Raw genomic sequence first — 21,120 nt, forward strand, 5'->3', positions numbered from 1 at the left:
GAAGAAGCTAGAACGGCTCAACCCCACATCTATGTTGAGGAGTTATGCTGCTGCAACTCTGCCGCCACCATTTCCTGCAAAGACTCCCTTTTCAGTTGGCCCACAGAACAGTAAAGTTACGCCTGCCCCACCGCTGGTAGGGGCCACACTCTCTTCCACTGCTCCCAAACCACCCGGTTTGGGAGCAGTGGACCCCGAACAACTGGGGACATCCATCCCCACCTCTCAGCCGGAGAGGCACCAGCCTCCTCCGGCTGCTCAGCCGGAGAGGCAAGAGCCTCTTCCGGCTCCTCAGCTGGAGAAGCAACAGCCTCCTCCGGCTGCCCAGCCGGAGAGGCAACAGCCTCCTCAGGCCTCACTCGCTCGGAAGGGGTCCCTTGGGGGAGTCCCTTCCAAGGATTTTACCAGTGTCTCGCAAGACGCTAGCCAGTGGCTGAGGAAGCCACCAGCTACTGGTCGAAGGGCTTCATGCTCTTCCTCTGTTCCTGACAATGCATCAGGAAAGCCCTCCCAGCATGCGAACCCTCCTCCCAAAGACGAGAGAGAGAAGAGGAAGCTCTCTAAGAAGCCTAAGGACCCAGTGGTTCCCGCGCCAACGCTTCCTGTCAGCTCAGCCTCTGAGGATGAGGTCGAGCTCTTTGCGTCCCCTGATGACCTCGATCTCGCCGTCTCAGAAACGATGGCAGTTGCGACGTCAGTCACTCAGTCGGTGGCAGCATGTGACTCTGTGAAGTAATTTGCTTTTTCAGTACCTTAATGCCCCTACAGGACACGCTTTGTACAATCCTCCAGTGGAATTGTGGCGGTTATTTTAGCCGTCCCCCCCATGAACCATGGACCGTGCCGTTGGTGAGGAGGCTTGCGTGCCTCAGCGATACAGATGGCCGTACTGTAGGTGCAACCACAACGGAGGGGTATCTGTTGAGAGGCCAGACAAACATGTGGTTCCTGAAGAGGGGCAGCAGCCTTTTCAGTAGTTGCAGGGGCAACAGTCTGGATGATTGACTGATCTGGCCTTGTAACATTAACCAAAACGGCCTTGCTGTGCTGGTACTGCGAACGGCTGAAAGCAAGGGGAAACTACAGCCATAATTTTTCCCGAGGACATGCAGGTTTACTGTATGATTAAATGATGATGGCTTCCTCTTGGGTAAAATATTCCGGAGGTAAAATAGTCCCCCATTCGGATCTCCGGGCGGGGACTACTCAGGAGGACGTCGTTATCAGGAGAAAGAAAACTGGCGTTCTACGGATTGGAGCGTGGAATGTCAGATCCCTTAATCGGGTAGGTAGGTTAGAAAATTTAAAAAGGGAAATGGATAGGTTAAAGTTAGATATAGTGGGAATTAGTGAAGTTCGGTGGCAGGAGGAACAAGACTTTTGGTCAGGTGATTACAGGGTTATAAATACAAAATCAAATAGAGGTAATGCAGGCGTAGGTTTAATAATGAATAAAAAAATAGGAGTGCGGGTTAACTACTACAAACAGCATAGTGAACGCATTATTGTGGCCAAGATAGACACAAAGCCCATGCCTACTACAGTAGTACAAGTTTATATGCCAACTAGCTCTGCAGATGATGAAGAAATAGATGAAATGTATGACGAGATAAAAGAAATTATTCAGGTAGTGAAGGGAGACGAAAATTTAATAGTCATGGGTGACTGGAATTCGTCAGTAGGAAAAGGGAGAGAAGGAAACATAGTAGGTGAATATGGATTTGGGGGAAGGAATGAAAGAGGAAGCCGCCTTCTAGAATTTTGCACAGAGCATAACTTAATCATAGCTAACACTTGGTTCAAGAATCATAAAAGAAGGTTGTATACCTGGAAGAATCCTGTAGATACTAAAAGGTATCAGATAGATTATATAATGGTAAGACAGAGATTTAGGAACCAGGTTTTAAATTGTAAGACATTTCCTGGGGCAGATGTGGATTCTGACCACAATCTATTGGTTATGAGCTGCAGATTGAAACTGAAGAAACTGCAAAAAGGTGGGAATTTAAGGAGATGGGACCTGGATAAACTGAAAGAACCAGAGGTTGTAGAGAGTTTCAGGGAGAGCATAAGGGATCAATTGACAGGAATGGGGGAAAGAAATACAGTAGAAGAAGAATGGGTAGCTCTGAGGGATGAAGTAGTGAAGGCAGCAGACGATCAAGTAGGTAAAAAGACGAGGGCTAATAGAAATCCTTGGGTAACAGAAGAAATATTGAATTTAATTGATGAAAGGAGAAAATATAAAAATGCAGTAAATGAAGAAGGCAAAAAGGAATACAAACGTCTCAAAAATGACATTGAAAGGAAGTGCAAAATGGCTAAGCAGGGATGGCTAGAGGACAAATGTAAGGATGTAGAGGCTTGTCTCACTAGGGGTAAGATAGATACTGCCTACAGGAAAATTAAAGATACCTTTGGAGAGAAGAGAACCACTTGTATGAATATCAAGAGCTCAGATGGCAACCCAGTTCTAAGCAAAGAAGGGAAGGCAGAAAGGTGGAAGGAGTATGTAGAGGGTTTATACAAGGGCGATGTACTTTAGGACAATATTATGGAAATGGAAGAGGATGTAGATGAAGACGAAATGGGAGATAAGATACTGCGTGAAGAGTTTGACAGAGCACTGAAAGACCTGAGTCGAAACAAGGCCCCGGGAGTAGACAACATTCCATTAGAACTACTGATGGCCTCGGGAGAGCCAGTCCTGACAAAACTCTACCATCTGGTGAGCACGATGTATGAGACAGGCGAAATACCCTCAGACTTCAAGAAGACTATAATAATTCCAATCCCAAAGAAAGCAGGTGTTGACAGATGTGAAAATTACCGAACTATCAGTTTAATAAGTCACAGCTGCAAAATACTAACGCGAATTCTTTACAGACGAATGGAAAAACTGATAGAAGCCGACCTCGGGGAAGATCAGTTTGGATTCCGTAGAAATGTTGGAACACGTGAGGCAATACTGACCTTACGACTTATCTTAGAAGAAAGATTAAGAAAAGGCAAACCTACGTTTCTAGCATTTGTAGACTTAGAGAAAGCTTTTGACAATGTTAACTGGAATACTCTCTTTCAAATTCTGGAGGTGGCAGGGGTAAAATACGGGGAGCGAAACGCTATTTACAATTTGTACAGAAACCAGATGGCAGTTATAAGAGTCGAGGGGCATGAAAGGGAAGCAGTGGTTGGGAAAGGAGTGAGACAGGGTTGTAGCCTCTCCCTGATGTTATTCAATCTGTATATTGAGCAAGCAGTAAAGGAAACAAAAGAAAAATTCGGAGTAGGTATTAAAATTCATGGAGAAGAAGTAAAAACTTTGAGGTTCGCCGATGACATTGTAATTTTGTCAGACAGCAAAGGACTTGGAAGAGCAGTTGAACGGAATGGACAGTGTCTTGAAAGGAGGATATAAGATGAACATCAACAAAAGCAAAACGAGGATAATGGAATGTAGTCAAATTAAGTCGGGTGATGCTGAGGGAATTAATTAGGAAATGACACACTTAACGTAGTAAAGGAGTTTTGCTATTTAGGGAGTAAAATAACTGATGATGGTCGAAGTAGAGAGGATATAAAATGTAGACTGGCAATGGCAAGGAAAGCGTTTCTGAAGAAGAGAAATTTGTTAACATCGAGTATAGATTTAAGTGTCAGGAAGTCATTTCTGAAAGTATTTGTATGGAGTGTAGCCATGTATGGAAGTGAAACATGGACGATAACTAGTTTGGACAAGAAGAGAATAGAAGCTTTCGAAATGTGGTGCTACAGAAGAATGCTGAAGATAAGGCGGGTAGATCACGTAACTAATGAGGAGGTATTGAATAGGATTGGGGAGAAGAGAAGTTTGTGGCACAACTTCACTAGAAGAAGGGATCAGTTGGTAGGACATGTTTTGAGGCATCAAGGGATCACAAATTTAGCATTGTAGGGCAGCGTGGAGGGTAAAAATCGTAGAGGGAGACCAAGATATGAATACACTAAGCAGATTCAGAAGGATGTAGGTTGCAGTAGGTACTGGGAGATGAAGAAGCTTGCACAGGATAGAGTAGCATGGAGAGCTGCATCAAACCAGTCTCAGGACTGAAGACCACAACAACAACATTTTAGCCGTCTCCCTGAGCTATGACAGCTTCTAAGCATGACACCTGCTTTCTGCATTGCCCTCCAGGAAACCTGGTTCCCGGCAATGCGGACCCCTGTCCTTCGTGGATACAGGGGTTATTACTGCAACCGTAGCACTTACAATAGTGTGTCAGGTGGAGCCTGCGTGTATGTCCTTACCTCTGTATATAGTGCTCCTGTGCCCCTTCACACGTCATTGGAAGCTGTGGCTGTCTGCGTAAGGAGTACCCAGGACATAACTGTCTGCAGTGTCTATCTCCCTCCAGGTGGTACAGTCTCCCTGACCGAATTGGCTGCACTTGTCGCCCAACTCCCCACGCCTTTTCTTCTCCTGGGGGATTTTAACGCCCACAATCCCCTGTGGGGTGGAACGAAGGTTACTGGCCGAGGCAGAGAGGTCGAGAATCTCATATCCCAACTCAACCTCTGCCTCTTAAACACTGGCACCTCCACACATTTCAGTGTGGCGCATGGCACGTTCTCGGCCATAGATCTGTCATTGTGCAGCCCAGGGCTTGTACCATCGGTCCACTGGAGAGTCCACGAGGACTTGTGTGGTAGTGACCATTTTCCCATCTTCCTTTCACTCCCACAGCGTCGCTCCCTTGATCGCTTGCCTAGATGGGCATTTAGCAAGGCAAACTGGGACACGTTCTCTGCTGCCACTGTTGAATCTCTTCCCCACGGTACCATCGATGTGGCGGTTGAGACACTGACTGCAGCGATTGTTTCCGCTGCGGTACGTACCATTCCTCGTTCGTTAGGGTGCCCCCGGCGAAAGTCAGTGCCTTGGTGGTCTCCAGAGGTCGCTGCAGCCATTAAAGAACGTCGGCGGGCTCTTCAGCGACATAAGTGGCACCCGTCTCTGGAGAACCTCATTTTATTCAAACGTCTCCGTGCTCAGGTCCGGAGGCTTATCAAACGGCGGAAACAGGAGTGCTGGGAGAGGTACGTTTCCAACATTGGTTCCTGTACTTCGCCCTCCCAGGTGTGGATGAAGATTTGGCGCATCTTTGGATTGCAGTACTCTACAGGTGTCCCAGGGCTTACAATCAACGGGGCGGTATCCACCGATGCCGATGCAATCGCCGAGCATTTCGCACAGCACTATGTTCGGGTCTCTGCGTCGGGGAATTACCTGCCTGCGTTTCGCGCGCTCAAACGCCGGGGGGAAGGCAAACGGCTTTCTTTTGCTTCTCGCCGCCCTGAGGCATATAACGCCCCATTTAGTTTGTGGGAACTCCAATGCGCCCTGGCACAGTGCGCCGATACAGCCCCTGGGCCAGATGGCATCCACAATCAGATGCTCAAACACCTGTCCCCGGACTGTCAGCGATGTGTTCTTGCCATCCTCAACCGCATATGGGGCGATGGTGTCTTTCCATCGCAGTGGCGAGAAAGTACCATCATTCCGGTGCTGAAGCCTGGTAAGGACCCGCTTAATGTGGATAGCTATCGGCCCATCAGCTTGACAAATATTCTGTGCAAGCTACTGGAACGTATGGTGAGTCGACGGCTGTGTTGGCTGCTCGAGTCTTGGGGTCTTCTGGCTCAGTGCCAGAGCGGCTTCCGTCAGGGCCGTTCCACCGCCGATACTTTGGTCTTCCTTGAGTCTGCAATCCGCACTGCTTTTTCCAGGCGCCAACACCTCGTCTCTGTCTTTTTCGACCTCTCCAGAGCATATGACACGACGTGGCGGCACCATATTCTCGCCACGTTGCACGGGTGGGGTCTCCGGGGCTCTCTCCCCATTTTTATTCAGAATTTTTTATCTGTTCGGACATTCCGCGTTTTAATTGGCACATCCCATAGTTCACTTCATATCCAGGAGAACGGCGTTCCACAGGGCTCTGTATTGAGCGTGCCCCTTTTCCTTGTGGCCATTAATGGCCTTGCAGCAGCAGTAGGGTCGTCTGTCTCACCCACGTTATATGGTGACGATTTCTGCATCTTTTTCAGCTCCTCCACCATTAGTGTTGGAGAACGTAGGTTGCAGGGAGCCATACGCAAGGCGCAGGCGTGGGCCCTAGCCCATGCGTTTCAATTTTCTCCTGCGAAGACTTGTGTTATGCACTTTTGTCGGCGTCGAACTGTCCATCCCCACCCTGAGCTTTATCTTTAGGATGCCATGCTCAGGGTTGTTGACACCGTTTTCTGGGATTGCTGTTCGATGCCCGGCTTACTTGGCTTCCACATATTCGTCAGCTCAAGCGTCAGTGCTGGCGGCATCTGAATGCCCTCCGCTGCCTCAGCAACACAACTTGGGGTGCAGATCGTAACACGCTGCTGCAGCTCTACAAAGCCCTTGTGCTGTCCCGACTGGATTATGGGAGTGTGGCGTATGGCTCAGCGTCGCCCTCAGCGTTGCAACTGCTGGACCCCGTTCACCACTGTGGGGTTCGACAGGCGACAGGAGCATTCCGCACCAGTCCTGTTAATAGCCTACTTGCTGAGGCTGGGGTTCCTCCGCTCCACATTCGGCGTCTACAACTCTTAGCCAACTATGCTGCCCACGTTCGTTGTTCGCCTCGTCACCCTAACTACCGTCTCCTTTTCGCTAATGCGGCAGTCCATACCCCACACCGGCGGCCTCGATCAGGCCATACCATTGGGATCCGTGTTCGGTCACTCCTTCGTGACCTCGAGTCTTTGCCTCTTCCATCTGCTTTTCAGGTCCACCCACATACACCACCTTGGCGTATTCGTCGGCCGCAGCTTCGGCTGGATCTCTCACAATGGCAAAAGGATTCAGTTCCTCCTGCAGTCTTGCGCCGCCAATTTCTTGCTCTCCTCGACGCATCCCGCGACTCGGAGGCTATCTATACAGATGGCTTGATGGTTGATGGCCGTGTGGGGTATGCTTATGCTCATGCGGACTATGTAGACCAGCGCTCTTTGCCGGACGGCTGTAGTGTTTACACCGCAGAGCTAACAGCCATTTTACGTGCCCTTGAGCGTATTCGTACCAGCACTGGCGAGTCTTTTGTCATTTGCAGTGACTCTCTCAGTAGTCTACAGGCTCTTGACCAGTGCTACCCACGCCATCCCATTGTTGTTGCCGTCCAGGAGTCCGTTCATGCTCTTGAACAGCGTGGACGCTCAGTGGTGTTCATATGGACCCCGAGACACGTTGGGATAGCGGGAAACGAACACGCCGACAAGTTAGCTAAAGAAGCCAGCCGCAAACTGCTGTTGGAGATCGGCCTCCTGGCAACTGATCTCCGATCGGTGTTACGCCGTCGGGTCCTTGGGATGTGGGCAGACGAATGGCGCACTCTGTCTGTACCCAACAAACTGCAGCGTGTAAAGGAGACCACGACCGTGTGGGGTTCCTCCATGCGGGCCTCTCGCAGGGTTTCTGTTATTCTCTGTAGGCTCCGCATTGGTCACTCTTGGCTGACGCATGGTCATCTACTGCGTCGAGAGGACCCCCCTCATTGTCGCTGTGTTGAAACCATGACGGTGGCCCATATATTGTTGGAATGTCCTCCTTTAACCGCCCTCAGGCGAACTTTTAATCTCCTGGGTGATTTATCGTCTCTTTTAGGTGACAATGTCTCTATGGCAGATCGTGTTTTAAGTTTTATTCGAGCAAGTTGCTTTTATAGGTCCCTCTAATTTTATTGCATCAACCTCTTTTGTGCTGTTATCTTTTACTTTGTTTTGTGTTGTAATTCGACTCCACCCTAATCTTTTAGGCTGGAGGTTTTAACGTGTTGCAGAGTGGCTGGCTCATCCTATTATTTTCGTGATCAGCCAGCCACAGTCCTCTGCTGTGCAGTTTTAATTCCTTCTGCCTTTGTTCTCTAAGTTGTTTTTGTTGCTGTGCTCTGTTTTCCGTGTTGTCTTACCATTGACCATGGGGCTTTTCTTCCCCCGGAATTTTTATTTTAGTGCTTCGCCTGACTGGTGGATGGTTTCACTGCGCTCTGTGTTTTTACGAAACGAGGGACCGATGACCTTTGTAGTTTGGTCCCTTTAATCTTTAAACCAACCAACCAACCAACCTCCTTGGTTCCACAAATTTGATCAATATTTCAGGATGTATTGCCCAAATGTGTTGTGTTCAATCTTTGTAGACTGATAGCATTTCCATAATATTCCACCAATGAATCTGTCTGCAATCTGCTTTTACTTACAATTGAGTCTATATGATATTTCCATTTCATATCCCTACTAGTTTTTACACTCAGCTATTCATATGAGTTGATTAGTTCCAGCGGTGACTCATTGGTATTGTAGTTGTAGGATGCTTCATTTTCTTGTTTTGTGAAAGGCACAGTTTTACATTCCTGAATACATGAAGCAAGCTGCCAATTTTTGCACCATATTGAAATTGTATTAGGATGTGACTGTATATTTGTGCAGTTTCTTTCAGACAGTACTTCATTTTAGGTAACTGAGTCCTCTGCATAAAATCTGAAGTCACTATTAACAATTTAGGAAAACACAGATTGTTACTAACCATGAAGAAGACACGTCAGGTTGCAGACAGACACAATTAAGACACATACATAAAGCTTTTGGCCACAGCCTTCACCAGTAAAAAAGAAACATATTTTGTTTCGCAGAAAACATTGATAATGTGAAACTCAGTTCATACTTCTCTCACATACCATCCTAAAACTCACACTAAAACTCATGTCATTCACACATACAAGCAAGCACACCTTATGTACACGTGACTGCCAACTCGAGCATCCCGAGATGCTTGCTCATGTGTGTAAATGGTGTGTTTATGTGTGTCTTTTTTTTTTTTTACTGATGAAGGCTGTGGCTGAAAGCCTGTAATTTTCTTTTAATTGTGCCTGTCTGCAACTTGACATGTCTTCTTGGTGGTTAGTAGCTATCTGTATTTTCCTACATTGTTGATATACTTATCTAGTGTTTCCATTGTTTGATCAACATTACTATTAATATTGTCTGCAAGGTTATTAATATCAACATGAACAGCAAGACTCCCAACACCTTGTCGATGATTCCAAGATAACATGCTGTGTTCTTCCCACCAAGAAATCCTCATCTCAGTCACAAATCTTATTGATAGTATGTAGTGTTATATGTATACTGAAAATATTCAGAAAGTGATGCACCTATTCTCAATCCACTTTGTATTATCAGTCCACAAAACAAACAGTAAATTCTTCTGATGTTGCTTATTGTGGTGAAGCTGGTACATTTATGTATCTCCAATTTCATGTCAGTTGTGCAGCGAGCCTACATTGTTCAGGATGTAGGCTATGGTGATGGTGTGGTAACAGGAATTCATAAGTAAACTTGCAGAAAATGTATTAATTCTGCCAGATGAGTAAATGAAAAAGTGACAAAAATGAAATCAGGTCATAATGTTCATTAACCAGTAATCGCAATAATTGTGTTTGCATAACATTTCCACTTGAACACTGATCCCAGAAGGTGTACGCTCCTTGGTGACTAGTGCGTCGTCCAATCGTGTGAGTATGAGAGAACGTTGGATGCGTGTCTGGGACAAAATGAACCTTCTTCTCGTGATCACAGGTGCCATGCATTTTGTGAACATGACAAAGTGAAAGCGGAAAAAAATGGAGAGCGCCAAACGAAATTCCATACATGTCTGCGGGAACTCGTAACGAGCTTGATCCCATGGTCCACAGATTGAGTTACGTACTCTCAAAAAACACATTTGTACTATACGGCGATTCAGTTTGCCTTGCTGTTACTCTTTTTTCTTTTTCCTGACCTGCATCCGTGCATGCCACACGTTGCCAGAGTTTTGCCTATTGGCAGGTATGCGTGCTGACAGATATCAGTCACAGTTAACGTGGGCCGCCATGAGCGGCTCTCGTCCATTCACGCATTTTCGTGGGACAGCTCCCACAATGGCACTTACGACTTAGCAGAATATTTGCATACATATTTGTTTGTATCAGGTTGAATGTGTAGGGAACTTTAGTGTGAACCATTGCTTGAGCTGCTCTCTAAAATCATCTGCAGTCAGAATTTTCAATTAATTTTGTGAGTAATTTAGATACTTTACTTCTTTGATACACGTCATCCACTGTCCGTGTAAGTCTCTCGATGTCCATGTATGTGAAAAATCTGTCTTTGCCTGTTATAATGGATCTGCATGTTTACACTAGTTAGGTGGCTACTTCCACCATCACAATTGTTTCACATCCCCAATACTACAGGTATTTAGAACATTGAAGGTAATGAATAGACTTCCATACAAAACTCGTGATTCTCTTCCTGTGAAATGAAGACCCAGTTTAACTAATTTGGCAGATACTGTCCCATGATAATGAAACATATGACAGAATGGAATACATCTGGCTAAATACACAGTACTTTATGTTTGAGTATTATGATGTAGAACTAGTACTCTTAGTTTTTTTGCATACTAAATCAGCTTGCTGTTTCCATGAGAGTTGATCACATACGTACGAATCCAAAAATGTACGTTCTGAACAGGTTGTTACAAGAATATCTTTGTATACACCAATTAATTTATTTGTTGCAGACAATTTAAAATATATGGCACTTTTCCTAGCTAACTAAATTCTTGAACTGGCTTTCTCAAAATGAATTTTTGCCTTTTTAGTAGAGTTTTGCATGTGTCTCCTCAGACTAGCTGTGCTATCTGTATAGAAAATTCTATTTATGTAATTGGTATTCACCATAATTACAGTTATTGGCTAAAGGAAGTTGGATTTCATTGACATAACGTGTTAAGAAGAATGTGCCCACGATGTAACCCCAGAGAAAGCCATCATCTGTGTTCCTTAACTTGAATCTTTTGCTTTCTTTTATGTTGTTTGCTAGCTTGTGTTAGTTTCTCTAGCGTGGCAAACTCGAAAGATTGCTTTATGGGGAACAAATATGCAAGCACACATTACAGCACATTTCAAACAGCCTTGTCAGTCACTGTGATGCTTTTTGGACTAGATGTATAGTGTTTCACCAATAGGGGAAATGACTGTTAATTGTTGATATTGAGTTGAGAGCTTTTTTAACATGTGATCAGTATGTGAATTGTTCTTATTGAGCCTTGGCTCCGAGATTTACTAGCATTCAGGATGAGGCTGAGACTACTGTGAGAAATATTTCTGCTGAGAGTTAACGCTATTCACTTGTCTTGCCGAACTCTTTGGGCCTTGGCAGGATGGTGTACAGTGTGGTATGTTTTTGGAGGGTCTATTGCTTCATGTGAGGTCTGAAACATCAGGAAAACAAATGTTGAAGGATTCTTACTGAGAAAGCCAACATTTGTTCTGAAAATAATGAGAATAAATTCCATGGAAATCATTCATTGGATATGGTACCAGAAATTACAGAAATTAGTAGAATTTGTGGAAAATATCACCATGTTTGCCTTTAATTCATTTTCAACACAGACCAAATGGAACTAAGACTTAAATTTACTAGAGTTAGTAAACAAAGAAATTTTCCTGGATGTGACAGTCCTATACCACTTTCAAACTGTAATCAGTTATTGATTCATAAGATGCAGAGCAGAAATTGGATACAGACTTAAAATGAAATAGATTCATTAGCAAAAAAAAAAAAAAAAAAAAAAAAAAGATAGTAGCTAACAGTCAATCTTAGGAACATTCAGTTAGTGGTATGAAACTATGCATAAATGTCTTCAAGCAGATGTGAGAAGATACAGTCAAATTTTGGTAAGAGAAACAATTGAAAACTATAAGAGAATATAAAAAATGAAAGGGTGGGGGTGGGGGGGAGTTGACGTTGCAAAGATATATTTCATGGCCTATGACTGCATATTGTACAGAAAGTTACCAAATGAAAACAAATTGTACAAGCATTCCAGAGCCTTTCTAAATTTTTGCATAGTTCAAGAAATTGGTCAGAAAATCAAATAGTCAATAATGAGGATAATCAGAGTCCAAAAAATAATACCAGAGTTGATGTATAAAGTCATTGGAAGTATTAAGAAAGGGAAGGTGTGGGAAGTTTTTGCCGTTACAGTAGAAATTACTAAAGCTTGAGGCAAATTTATACAAAAAAAGAAAAAATCATGCTGAATAGTTTACGGGATGTTTGGCAAAAGAAGAAATTCACCAAAACTGGATTGGAGGAATGCAAGACAAAAGTTCATAGACTTATCAGTCTGATATCTGTAACATGGAAGGCATTAACTAAAATTATCATCATCTGCATAGAAAACATTAGATTTCAACCATCCAAGTGATCAATATGGCTTTAGGCAGTGTAGAAAGCACAGTGAACTGTTTGAACATTATGTACAAGAATTGTTGAACAGAGCAATGACTATTAACTACCGCCTTGTCCGAGATTTATAGATTTTGAGAAATCTTTTGACTCCGTTTCTACACCATGTGTACTGACTTTCTGAATTGTATATATTTCAGTGACCTTTTTATAAATTTATGTACTCTTTCGGTGGTTTCTCACAGAACTTCTTAACCCTTGCAGGCATCCCTGAGCACACAGGGGCCCTTAAAATATTGAATGCAAACATCAGAATAATGCACATTTGTGTAGTGACTTTATTGGTTAGCATTATACAGATCAAAGACAAGTGATTAGTTCTGCAAATTGGGCTTACATTCAAATTAAAGGTTTGTTTAGAGATTTCGAAGATGCAGAATTTCAGTTATGCTCTCAATGTCCAATTATTGAAGGGTATCACTTCCTATGCACATGATTGACAAATTAGTAAGTTGTTCTTGTAACATAATTATTGAAGTATATCACTCCTTATGCACATGACTGACAAATTAGTAAGTTGTTCTTGTAACATAATCATTTTTAATTTATTTATTATACTCTTTAGTTGTGAAAATGAACGCTCTCCACTGCAGGTGGTTACCATTAGACAAAGAAATATCCTGGTAGCAACTTCTACATTTGGGAAAGTTAGTTCTATTTTATCTGCCTTCATTAGAGTACTGCCATAAATGAAAACATTAGAGTTCATTAGAGTAATATCATCATGATAGGATTCCTCAAATTCTTTGCAGCAATTTCTCAACTGCTCAGAATCAATTTTTACTGAGAAAGGAAACTAAAACTTTAAAGGATACTAAAACTTTAGTTAACTTCCTCATATGATTCCAGATGTTACTTTAAATGAGCATCCAGTGTGTCAGTTACAGACAGAAAACTTCCTACATGAAATTTTTCTTGGCCATTCACCTGAACAATCTCTGATGATTCTGTGAAAAAAACTGATATGCATACTGTGAATTCTTTTCCTGTCAGAATTATCTTTATAGTTAGCACTTTGATTTTTCTCTTTGGCTGACAATTCATACAAATTGCATCTACTGTGTGCACTACTGATAAAATCGGCAAGAGATGCAGATAGTTTTGTTGCAATGTCTGTTGTAATAGTACTATTCTGTAAAATTGTTCTTGTTTTACTGATGATTCTCAAAAGGCCATTCCATATCTTTGGTAGGAGAGTAGTCTCCAGTTTTTCCATTTACTTGGCAAGGCTTCAAGCTTGTTTCGTGTTTCTCCTGCTTCATTGGTGTTTCTAGTAATTGACTTTATAGCTTTAAAAATATGATTGTAGCCACTGTGGACAGTGTTAGGAGCATCAGCAGGTGCAGACCATCTGGTTTCAGAGAGAAACTTCAGAATTTTATTTGCACATAAAAATTCTTTCAGAATTTCGCATTGACTGTTCGAACCTGAAAAAAGGTGATCAATTTTTGGACAAAAAGGAAGTATGCTACTGCTTCAGAAGCACATCCAACCACTTGAACCTCTACTAAATTCAGTGAATGTGTGGCACATGGGACAAAAATAGCGAATTTATATTTTTTAATTCTTGAATGAAGACCAGAATATTTTCCAGCCGTCTTTACTGCATTATGACAGCTTTGTCCATGACAGTCCTTTATTGAAATGCCAAAGCTATCCAAAAAATTAAAAACTGTTTTGAGCAAGGGAATGGTGACAAATCGATATCATTGGGCTAACAGGCACACTGTCACGACCCACTGCAACGCTATACTCACTATGCCCATGACGATAATGCCAAGAACTTTTAAGATTTACTGTTGAATCCAACTGAAAGAACTTTTTCATAAGTCTGCCTGTTGATTCATTCGGTGCCTCATTATGCCCTAGAATCACGTGAAGTCACCTGACAGTTGCTGCGTTCTGATAAAATGTTTTCAAGATTAGCCCTTGGTGTGCACAAGTGAACTGCTCCATGGTTAGACACCAAATGTGAAAAATTCGAACTGAGTCAACAATCAGAATGTTCCTGGAAAATTAAACGTATCAAAACAGTGTCACCAACCAACAAACAAAAATTTACCATCCATTTGAAAACCAGGACTCTTTCTGAACCACCCTTTATTTTGTCGTCGTTAGTTAACATGAATTAAATGAAGGTGCCTATGATGCAGTTGCTATGTGTGCTACAAATTTAGTTTATGATAATGCCACATCAGTTCTTGAAATATAAGCATAAACAAAAATCTGTAGACAACTTCCCTGTATGAAAACAGTTATACTGTGTTATAAATAGAAAATGTATTACAGGTAGTGTAGCCTATTACGGACGTGTCTGAATATTATTTTCGGCATGTAATGCATCATCCCATTTTACAAAGATTTCTTTTGAAACTTTTTTTTTCTCCTAACTAGGGATTAATGATCAGAGTAGGGTTAAGGAACAAATTATGTCCTTAAAGTGAGGTACTGTGGTTAAACTTATTTTCTGTAAGTGTTTCCATTATACTCCAAAATAATCAGGAGAACTGTGATCTAATCATTGAAAAGTAGGTATAGCTGTTAATTTTTTTTGGTCAAACTGACTTACTTAGGAAAATTTCCCAAATAATATAAGGTTTACACAAGGGATGAAATTCTAGAAATGAGCAAGTCCAGGTTCCTTTCTTTCTTTCTTTCTTGTTTAAATTTTGTTATTAAGCTTTGAAAGCATAGCGATGCTTGTAAACTTTGCAATACATTTTAATTATCTGTTCTTCAGTTCCAAAAATTCATTTAAATAAAAAGCCATTGTTCAGGAGGAAGCATCTGCGGTTTGGAATTTTGGGTTCCTTGGGCTTGTGCCCCACATGCTTCCAGGGTAGGGATAGTGAATTTGAAAAATATGCTAAATGCTACAGATGACATATTCGTACAACTCGTAACATTTTCCAATAGTTTGCTTTACACGTGAGATGGTTTCCACCATATGAGAGGGTATGTTGATGTTATAGGGTGCCAAATCTGTCGAATAGTTGCATGCTCCAGTAATTTACACTTCAGGCTCAGTTTTTCCATTTCCAATTCACCTTTGTGGGCAGGTCTTCATGCTGATTTTTATCTTTCCAATCCAGACCTCTTTTTTTGTTGGCTCAGAAGGTTTATTTTGAGTTTTCCAGTTAATGTTTTACCATTTGAAATTAACTTGATAAGAAGAATTCCATTGTCATCTCAGATGACACTAGCTTTTAATATCACAACAGGTGAAACCAACTTTACATTTCTTCATATATATCTGGGACTGTACAAAATTTTAACAAACTCTGGAATATTTGTGCAGTTCTGTCTGTTGACAATAGTTTTTATTGCATATCTGTATTTCTTTCGTTTTGAGAGTGGCCAATTTTATTTTTACATGAGCCCATGAGCCATCATCAGATCTGTAGATAAAAATAAAATAACTGATTGTATTGGTTACATGAGTAGCCTTTAGTCCCTTATCAGCTGATAAATTAGTTGAGTTACTGTTGTTATTTTAAAAATGAAGACAATTAAGATAACAATAAAGTCTGTTGTACACAAAGTGGTAGCGAATTGTCTCTGAAGACAGTACATGTAGTTTTTTTAATTTGTTCTTATTATAAATTACTTTGTCATATCTGCTATCTTAACTGACAAAATATGGATTCCATTCAATAAAATTTTATTTTGTTAATACTCTTACTGTTTTTTGTTGTTTCTCTCATCATATTTTCCTTACATATCACTGCGTCATCTTGAAGACCCACATAATTCGGCGTATTCTGCTATACTTCTGTCAACATATACTTGAATTCCTTGCCTCCTCTTTCACAGTTTTTTGCTCTCTTTATACCTGCACCATTGTTTCTTACTTATTCAAGTACCTCTGTTAAACAGTCGACTCTTTTGTACATGTTTGTACAATGTTCATTTTCCAAGAAGCTGAACTCTGTTTAATTTGATCTGATATACCTCTTTATTCTTACATGAATTGCCATAGTCTACTCTTCTGACTTGCAACTTGATGAATCTGGTTGTTTCTAGGTTTGTATATATTTTTACTTTGCATGTGATAAGTTATGATGATTTGAAATTTGAAAGTATTTTTGGATTGTCACACACTTGACAGTTTCTTCCTTGCTTGATAAATTGTAATAAATTTCAGTTTGTGAATTCTCTTTATGTGTTTTGTTCTGGAAGATGTGCTGAGGACAAACACATTGTTCCTCCAGAAAAATTCTACCGCCATAATATGACCTGCCATTTCCAGTAACATGTGTAAACTTTCCCACTGAGCAATCAGTCTGAAGTTTCTGTTCCATTTTTGTATTAAAATTGTGTAGTGAAATATTCTTTCATATATCAGTTTCTGCTACTCATCTTAGACATTGTGTACCTTATCATCAGATTATGAGCACGTTGACATGTACACTTGGATGATTTCTGTGGATTTTTGCTATTCTGTCTATGAAACACTTAGTATTGTTAAATTTTCTTATTTACAATAAAGCCTTCATTTGAATTTCTATGCTGTGCTGTTTCTATGTTCTGATTTTAATTCTGTTTTGTCTTCAGTTTTTGCTGCACTTTTGATTGCGTACCATATCCCATTTGATCTTATTTTATTTGTATTACTGTTCTAGAAAGATCCAATTATTTATGTAGCTATATGTCTTGTAGTGGGTTGCTGTCCCAAAAGTAGCACTATATATACTGTGGCCTGAAACTGTTGTTCCCTCAGTCCACTATTCTCAATACTCTTTCACCAGGACAGAAATACTGATGTCCCAGGTCCTTGTAAGTGTCATTATACCTTCTGACAACCACTTTGTAGATTTCAAAGCATGTGCGTCTGGTTTTGACCGTACTTGGTTTCCTTAACCCTCACGTAAAATGTGCAGATGCTCTTGTCTTTCCTTAATAGTCAGCTTTTGCATCTTCACTTTAATAATACACACACATTTTATTGAAATAGTGCTGGTTGGTGTTAACCAGAAATTGCATTTATAAAATAGTTAATAATTAGGCATTTGGCTTTATTTGTGAGAACACTTTTTAATTTATCTGTCATCTGTGGTTGTTTCAGGGTCTAGGAAAAGCAATGATGAACAATCAGTCAATTCTTTCTGCTGATTTTCCAAAACCAAGTGAAACTGTATTCCTTGAAGATTCAGATGAAGAGGAAGGGGAAGATTCTGACAAAGGTAAAAGGAGAAAGGCATCACTGTACACTTCTTAAAACCTGGTATTCATGTATTCTTCCCTTGCTGTGTCACATGACAGTTTTCTATTTTATTGTACAAAGCACACAATTAAGATTTTTCGGCAGTATTTATTTGCCAGACAAGTGGATTTTTGGGTTATTAGTCCAATCTCGGGCAACAAAACAATTTCATTGTGGAGTTTTTTTGTGGACTTCAAGCAATATTGTATGTCTACTTCAATCATGGATAAATTAGTATGGCATGTAGTTAAAGTGGACGGTAATGCTGCATTTAGTTAATATTTATTAATTTCAGTTGGATGTTACATAAGCTGGTAGACAAGTTTGTGAAGCCATAAGGATTTTTTTCTCGTTATTGGGCAGAAACAATTTTTCCATATTACTCACTGGTGGTTGTGCAATTCATCCTTCAGCTTCAGTTGAATGTGAAGATGGGTATTACTGTTTATTACATAACAAAAATACTTTACCACAAAAACAAATTCTGTAATACATCCTAATAAATTGGTTTGGGTGTTGACTTGTGTGATACAAAAATGCCTTTCTAGAAAATATGTAATCTGGTGCTCCTGCTATCTACGTTATCAAAACAGTTGTCTTAATAAAAATTTGATGTGAATTGCACTGGAAGTGTTAACTTTTTAAAAGAATAGATGGACTATTTATTTAACTATTACAATAATGAGAACTGTAGGATGGAAACAATATTTGAAAGTGAGGAAAGGCAGTCACTCTCTCTCATCTGTTACCGACATAGCAACATGGAGACTTTACTGGAGTTCATTTTCTTGTGTACATGCATAGCCATCACCCCTCCCACTACCACCATCACCAGCACCGCCACACACAGTATGTAACCAGGGAAGAGTGTGTGCTAGAAAAAAGCAGTAGGAAGGAAGGTGCTTAAACCTCTTTACTGTCATGTATTTCTGTATGCCACACACCTATCAGCTGTTGGTGAGTGGCAATTATAGGAATGTTTATTTATGATATTTATTGTCGCTTTTGTGCAAAACTGTTTGGCATGAGGGATGGCACGTGAGTACGAATTTTTCTGAGTTGAGCTCTTGTGCATTTCCCGTACACTGATTGTGTGTAGAGTCCTTATTCGTTGCAATAATAATAATAATAATAATAGTTTTGATTACTGACACAATTACTTAGAATTTCTACTGCCCTGCTTTGGACTTCTATCAAAGTGAAAATTCAGTTCAGAAAAATTTTAAATTTACAGGGGGAGAGAGTGTCAAGTCAGTACTTTCTTTCAGGAGATAAAGCTGCTCCTTGTGTGAATAGAAACATGTAGGATTGAAAATATTATTCCTAGTTTCTGGAACTTGTGTGTTCAAGGGGGGTAAGCGGAACAGGCTGGGGGAGGGCAGGTCACTCAAATCCTAGGTTGACTTCTTGTCTTGACAAAGTTTAGGTTCCTCTCAACCTAGAGTGTAAATTACGTACTCTTTCTTTTGAACCTATGTTTACGAGTTGTTCTTACCTGCCTAAAATATGAACGTAAAAGATCTCAAAAACAGGATTACGATTTTCTTTGCACTTATTATACAAATCCTGTGAATATGATTACATGGGAACTTCTTACATTAAGTTGTGTTTGGACTAGTAAACTGTTTTGAATATGTTCAAAGAGTGCTACCTAAAATTTCCTGATAAAGTGGAACAGGGCTGTCATATGACACGTGTTTTGTACAGTCATATGTATTATCCGAGAAAGCAGACCTAGACCCGGCTGTAGTGGGAAGTAACTTAATCATGTGACTTGGTACAACCACATTACAGTTAAAAGTAGCACATGTCGTTACCGCACAGTATAAGCATGGAAAATGTTATTGCAGGCAGATACAATAGCTCGCTGTTAATGTCATCAAATTTATTAACAGTGAGAAGGAGTAAGGTGTCACAGTGCCAGTGGAGAAGACTTTGGAAGATGCAAGTAAAATGTTAAAGCTAAGTACGTCAACAGTGTGCAAATTATGAAAGGAGGTGGACAATGCTGAGAAGTGGGATTCAGGTATCAGTCCCGAAGAAGAAGAAGAAGAAGAAGAAGAAGAAGAAGAAGAAGGAAACTACACACAATAAATATTTAAACAATGGAAAATCCAGGATGGAATGTAACAATATTATGAAAAGGAAAGCTGCTACTCACCATATAGCGTAGATGCTGAGTCGCATATAGGCACAACAAAAAGACTGGGCTACCTGTGAAACCATTCGTGTGATCTACAAGCTAAGCTGCAACCACTGTGCTGCATTCTATGTGGGCATGGCAACTAACAAGCTGTCTGTCCACATGAATGGCCATTGACAAACTGTGGCCAAGAAACAAGTGGACCACCCTGTTCTGAAGAAACTACCAAACATGACATCCTTCATTTCAGTGTCTGATGCACAGCCTGTGACATATGGATGCTTCCCACCAACACTTACTTTTCTGAATTGTGCAGGTGGGAACTTTTCCTGTAACGCATCCTACATTCCCGTAACCCTCTTGGCTTAAACCTTTATTAGTCACTGTCGTCACTCATCCAGCCCCCCTTCCCTGTTCCCATACCAACACTACACAGCCGTCATTCCACCATCACACCCAGTCTTTTTACTTCTCTCCTTCCCCGCTACTCCCCCCACCCCACCCCTCCCCCAACACACACACACTTCCCCATCTCTCCCCTGCCCTGTGGCTAACCTGCAGCACTTCACTGTCCCCCACCCCCATCATACTATACCTCCCCCTCCTTGTCCAAGCCTCCTTATCCTCACCCAGTCACCAATCCCATCATGCACTAGTGCTGCTGCTCGGAGTGTGGTTTCAGTTGCCTGAGACTGCAGTGGTGTGTGTGAGTTGCATTTGCATGTCTCGTCCATTGCTGACGAAGGCCTTAATGGCTGAAAGCTTTATTTGTGACAGTCTTTTTGTTGTGCCTATCTGCGACTCAGCATCTGCGCTATATGGAGAGTAGCAACTTTCCTTTTCATAATATTGTCACAACAAATTTTCATTGATAGTAACAATAAATATGTACAGTTTCTGCAATATTATGTACAATAGAAGGAAATATGATCTGTACCAAAATCTTACAGTTTTTGCAGTTTTATTGTAAAAGCCGCTGCAGTAAACAAGTTGTGAGACGTGCACAAGAGGGCGTAATTGTGAGAAGAGCATAACACATTAGAGTTATACAAAAATATGAAACATCAGAATTAAACTGAACAGTTGTTTATTTAGAAAAAATCGGGATAAATGATGGCAAAGTGACTACTTGAAGAGTAATGCCAGTCAAAAGTTCTGGGCAGCATTAATTGTTGTGCACATAAGTGTCAATAATATGAGTTTCATTTCAAGTGCTCTTCACACTTTTGTTTATAAAAGTGAAACCTTGGAGTATGAACAGAGATGGAGAGCAAAATTTAAAAAGAAAACTATGCAAATATACATCTACCTTCTAGAGGTTTAGTCATCTTTGATAATGATACATTCCACAAATGAGAGAGAATTCACAACAGACGAGAGAGAAGAGCGAGCAAGAGAGAGAGAGAGAGAGAGA

General features: G+C 41.2%; 1 protein-coding gene across 3 annotated transcripts in view; it reads left to right on the plus strand.

Moving 5' to 3' along the window:
• Positions 1-21,120, plus strand: part of LOC126204399 (histone-lysine N-methyltransferase SETDB1-like) — a 334,147-nt gene that overhangs the window by 84,068 nt on the left and 228,959 nt on the right. For all 3 annotated transcript variants that reach the window (XM_049938777.1, XM_049938775.1, XM_049938776.1), the window contains one exon: positions 17,426-17,543. In XM_049938777.1, coding sequence (XP_049794734.1) covers positions 17,426-17,543 — 118 coding nt within the window. The remainder of the gene's footprint in view (positions 1-17,425; positions 17,544-21,120) is intronic.

The sequence above is a fragment of the Schistocerca nitens genome, chromosome 9 (genome assembly GCF_023898315.1).
Source record: "Schistocerca nitens isolate TAMUIC-IGC-003100 chromosome 9, iqSchNite1.1, whole genome shotgun sequence".
Classification (NCBI taxonomy): domain Eukaryota; kingdom Metazoa; phylum Arthropoda; class Insecta; order Orthoptera; family Acrididae; genus Schistocerca; species Schistocerca nitens.